The sequence below is a fragment of the Saccopteryx leptura genome, chromosome X, assembly GCF_036850995.1.
Source record: "Saccopteryx leptura isolate mSacLep1 chromosome X, mSacLep1_pri_phased_curated, whole genome shotgun sequence".
In the NCBI taxonomy this organism is placed as follows: Eukaryota; Metazoa; Chordata; class Mammalia; order Chiroptera; family Emballonuridae; genus Saccopteryx; species Saccopteryx leptura.
This window is the reverse complement of record NC_089516.1, coordinates 81,501,973-81,506,754: the sequence shown is the minus strand read 5'-3', so window position 1 is coordinate 81,506,754 and position 4,782 is coordinate 81,501,973. Positions and strand designations below refer to the sequence as shown.

At 48.0% G+C, this 4,782-nt stretch overlaps 1 protein-coding gene across 2 annotated transcripts; it reads right to left on the bottom strand.

Moving 5' to 3' along the window:
* Positions 1–2,366: 2,366 nt before the first annotated feature.
* Positions 2,367–4,324, bottom strand: TCEAL6 (transcription elongation factor A like 6). Of its 2 annotated transcripts, none has more exons than XM_066356711.1 (3): positions 4,256–4,324; positions 3,576–3,642; positions 2,367–3,226 (listed from the first exon to the last, which is right to left on the bottom strand). In XM_066356711.1, exon 3 carries the CDS (start codon positions 3,196–3,198, stop codon positions 2,617–2,619), a length of 582 nt encoding a protein of 193 aa, XP_066212808.1. In that variant the 5' UTR covers positions 3,199–3,226; positions 3,576–3,642; positions 4,256–4,324; the 3' UTR covers positions 2,367–2,616. The 2 variants fall into 2 exon arrangements, with proteins under 2 accessions (XP_066212808.1, XP_066212807.1); XM_066356710.1 differs by having other exon boundaries at positions 4,204–4,317.
* Positions 4,325–4,782: the final 458 nt, after the last annotated feature.

Genomic DNA, 4,782 nt, shown 5'->3' with positions numbered 1-4,782 from the left:
AATACCTACTATTTGTTAGGTGCTAGGCATTGGGATAGAAGTATGAAATGGACTGGGTATGCTTTGAGATATGAAGAATCTAATGTAGTGTTTCTTGTTTTTTTTAAACTATAGCTCACAGTCAGAAATAGATATTTTCATCAAAACCCATGATACACATACATACATAACTGAAACACAATTTCACACACACAAAAAAAACCATTCTAACTATCTGCAATGCCATTTGATATTTTATATTTGACTCTATTTTATTTATTCCATGAAAAATTGTTAGTTTTGACCACTGAATTAATTTAAAAATGTACTAATGCATGGGGAGATGGGTAGCTGGTTTGGTAAACATGGGTCTTTTAATACTCTGTTATGTGTGCCTTATACAGTGCATATATTTATCCTTTCAGGCACATAGTTCATGCGAAGGTGACAGTGGGAAGCCTGAAGTCTCCTTCTAAACCAATTCTTATCAAACCTCAATGTGCACAGAAATCACCTGGGGACTTTTTAAAGTGAAGGTTCTAATTCAGTAGGTCTGAGGTAGAACCTGAGATTCTGCATTTCTAGTTAGCTCTTAGGTGATGCTGATGCAACTGTTCCATGCACACATATGTTTACTTACATGTATCTAAAAACTCAGTATGTTGATGGCTCTACTGAACAACCGAAGTGGGACATGACAAGAGTTTCCTGGAGAGAACTCAACTTAGGAAAAAGTCAGCAGATGAAATATCAACAGAGGGAAAGGGGATGATAGGATGGGATAAAGCTGACGGGAAAGGGGGGGTGCTATGAGGAGGGGGGATAGGGAAATGTTGAGAGAAATATGGGGGAGGAGGATGCATTCAGGGCAACACTAGAATCTATATAAACACAATAAATTAAAATCAATAAAAATTAAAAATAAATTAAAATAAATAAAAAATAAAAGAAATATTGACCTGTGAGAACATCACAGACTTTATAACATAAGTATTTTTTTCTCAGTCTAACCTGCAATATCTGAACTTGGTGAGAAGGATATACATGTATGCAAAACACACACAAACCACCAAATTCAAATAAATGATCATTTCACTAAAAAAATGTCAGAAAGTATTAGTCTTAAATATCACTAAGGAGATACAAGGAACTGGTAACTATAACTCTAAATTGGGGACAATACTTTCATTCACGCTTTTTTAAGGGTCAAGGGTGGGTGGGCACTGGCTACAGAGAATTGATGGGGCTTTGGTACCTTCAAGACTCTAGTTCATTAGATGGTATCAATAATGAATCAAGAACCCAGGAGGAAGGGCACGGTGCACAGTAAATATGGCAATATTTAGGAGAGAATAATACCCAACTCTCAGCTTCTTGAACTTGTTCCTAAGCACAGATGAAACCTCCCTAAGTTCCCCTCCACATGTCTGATTTTATCTGCATGGGAGTGGTGTGGGAACCATCCTTCCCCCAATTATCTGGTGAGAGCCAGGTCACAGCATGGTTCACAAACTCAGTAGTACCTCACTTGGCAGTTCTGTGAAGAAAGTATTATCCTCATTTTACAGATGACAACATTGACCCTTACAGCAGTGGGTCTGTTTTAACTATCAGGTTAATTCCTTTAGCTGTAAGTCCCAGAGATAATATATTTTACATATTACTGTACATTCTGACAGCAAGAATTTTAACTATTTTTATTTCTGTCATAAACTCACTAAAAATTTCAATCACTTATAATTTTCTTGTTTTAGTTATTTTTTATTATGACCAACATAATATATATATATATATATATATATATATATATATATATATATATATATATATTCTTTTTAAGAAAACGTGGAGGTGAATGAGCAAAGTAAAAAAGAAGAATCAGACTTCATGGGCGCCATAGAACAATGAAGAACTCAAGAAAAGGGCAACTGTTAAGCTTGGCATGGTTACAGCTAAGGGATGACATGGGGATGGTCATGGCCACAGAGGATTGACATAGAAGTGCATAACCATCAAGTGATTGGACTTATTTTTTAGCACAGGGAAGACCTCTTTTTGATTACCATACAAGAAAATCTATTGCCTGCTTTTTAGTGTACACATTTTCAGACTCTTCTCTGTGCATAAATGCATTGTGCAAACATAGTCATATTTTTACAAATATGAGCTGACACTGGCCTGACCTGTGCTGGTGCAGTGGATAAAGCGTTGACCTGGAACGTTGAGGTTGCCGGTTCAAAACTCTAGGTTGCCTGGTCAAGGCACATATGGGAGTTGATGCTTCCTGCTCCTCCCCACTTCTCTCTCTCTCTCTTCCTCTCTCTCCTCTCTTTCTGAAAAATGAATATAAATAAAATCTAAAAATAAAAACGAGCTGACACTGTACATGTGGTTCTGAAATTATTTTTTATTGTTTTACAAAGTACCATGAACATCTCCACGCATATGGGTGAATATCGCCTACTGAAACACAGAGCAATGTATAGTTGGATCAAAAAGCTGCTGGTAACAAGAGTGACACACACCTAAAGCAAAGTATCAGTTTCAGATGAAAGACATCAGTTGGCAACTGCCCACCAGGGAAAGCAGGGTCTGCAATATTTCCGCCAGAGATATCAGATTTGACGACAGAGGGCATTAAAGATAGGGGATATCGTGTAAGCCCCTCTGGCCCCTACCTCCGCCCCTCACTCCCCTCACACCGCGTTGGCCCCTTGGCACTAATGGATCCTGTACCTCTCTTTGCATCCAATGCAAACCACCCCTTTTCTGGTTTTTCCTTAACTGTTCCTGAGCCCTGGACACATCTCCACCTTCTCTCATCTCCTCACTGCCCTGATGCCTTTCCTGAAGGTTCTCCTGGTAGTCCTTGGGGGAGTCGTCCGTGCCCCTGTCCGTTTTCCGCTTTGCCTTCCGGGGCACATAATCTTCAGCCGGGCGCTTTTCCGCGGCCCGGGGCTGGCTCTCTGGCTGGGCCTGGGGCTCCGGCTTGCCCTCACTGCGTGCCTTGCCCTCACCTGCGGACTCGCTCTGCTCCTCTTGCCCCCCCTCACCCCCTGGCTGCGCCTCCTCCTGGTGCTCATCTTCGTGCCCTGGCTCTCCCTCCACATCTGGCTTTTCTTCCTCATCCGACCTCCCTTCGTCTTCTGTATCTACTTCATCTTCTGGCTTTCCCTCGTTTTCCAGCTTTCCTTCGTTGTCCTTGTAGAGTTTTTCCATGTCGAGATGGCCCCTCCTTCTGCTGTCCCTGGGGAGTGGGGTGGGGAGAGAGCAGAGAAAGAGACGACAAGGGAGACTGAGGCTGGGGGTGGAGTGCAGGTCAGGATGGCACTGGCATCTGGCCCGCAGTCAGGGTTCCCTTGACCTGGCCTTCTGCCAGACTTTCCCCCCTTGTTCCTCCCACACACCAGAGGCAACCATTTCTCTGGCAGGCCCTGCCACCTGCACCATCCTTCGGCCTGGCGGGGGGGGGGTCTTTATATGATACGTGGAGGTAGGCCCTCAGATTTTGCCCAAGCTGTGCTCCACACACACACACACACACACACACACACACACACACACCCCACCTCCAGTGCCCCTCCTCTTTCACTGACCTGCAGGGATTCTGGACAGGTTCTTCCTCTCCTAGCCTTGCAGAGCGCTGGGGACCGTCACGCAGAGCTGCAGACAGACAGCAGACAAGGACGGGTGCTGCGTGCTCAGTGGGTTGAGGTCCCTCTCCTGAATCTGGGCGCTGCACACCCAACGCTGCCCTCCCCTACCTGCCCCGCACCCCAGTCCCCATATCTGTCTCCAAGCCTTGGGCACCAGACCGGGACGCTTTCCAAACTGTTTGGCTCTGTGTCCACCACCCCTACCTGCAACCCACCCCACTCTCGCCCCCTTTTCACGGAGGTAAATATTTCCTCATCTGGCGTAGTGACGGGGGTTAGTTATTTCCAGAATATGCCTACGTTTCACTGTCGCACTGCGAGGGCACCCCGCCCCCATTTCAGGTTCAAAAATGATGGAGTGCGCAGAGGTTGGGCGTCGAGGAGGAGGCGGGGTCTGTAAAGAGGTTCTACCTCTCCACCTGTTCACGCCCACAGCGCGTACCCCTCCTCCAGCATCTCCCGGAATCCTTCGCAGCACCCCGCTCCGCCCCGCCTCTGCTCACTCGTCCTTTTTGCGTCCACCTCCACCCCTGCCACAGCCACAGGCAGCTCCCTCCTGCAAACTGACCTGCTGACCAGGATCAGGCCTGCCCTCCCTCGGGCTCGCGAAAGCAGCTTACCCCACGCCCGCCACCGGTGCAGTTCAGGGAGCTGGCGACGCACCCGGCAACGGGAGCGGACGGCGCCGGGACTGGACCGGCGGTGGGTGCGGGGGCTGCTGCCCACGTGGGCACCCGGCAGGTCACGTGAGTGTCGCATCACCCCCAGCTTCGGCCCCCGCATCACCCCTCTCTCCCCCTTATCCGAGTCACCGAGAGAGCAAGAAGGGGAAGCTTCCTGATCGCAGGTGGTTTATTTACGTGGCGAATCTCAGGTCCTCGCCCAGCTTCCCTGTGAGACGCCCCTTGCCGCCAGGTGCGACGGCTGATCCATCCCACGGAGGGTGCTGGACTTCCCTAGGAGTGCTCAGCAACTGCGCCCCAGCCCACGTTCAAGACCGGCTCTGCCTGACCCAGAGCGCCGGTGACGGTGCCTGCCACGTAGCTGCCCTGCTACCTGAGTAGGGTCTTCCTGGGCCTCCTCCCTTCTCACTCAGCCCGTGTGTTCTCTCTCCTGCGTGATCTGTGGTCATTTCTCTGTAGTCACA

Excerpts from the sequence above, each read along its gene's own strand:
- TCEAL6 (XM_066356711.1), bottom strand. The coding sequence starts at position 3,198 with ATGGAAAAACTCTACAAGGACAACGAAGGAAAGCTGGAAAACGAGGGA.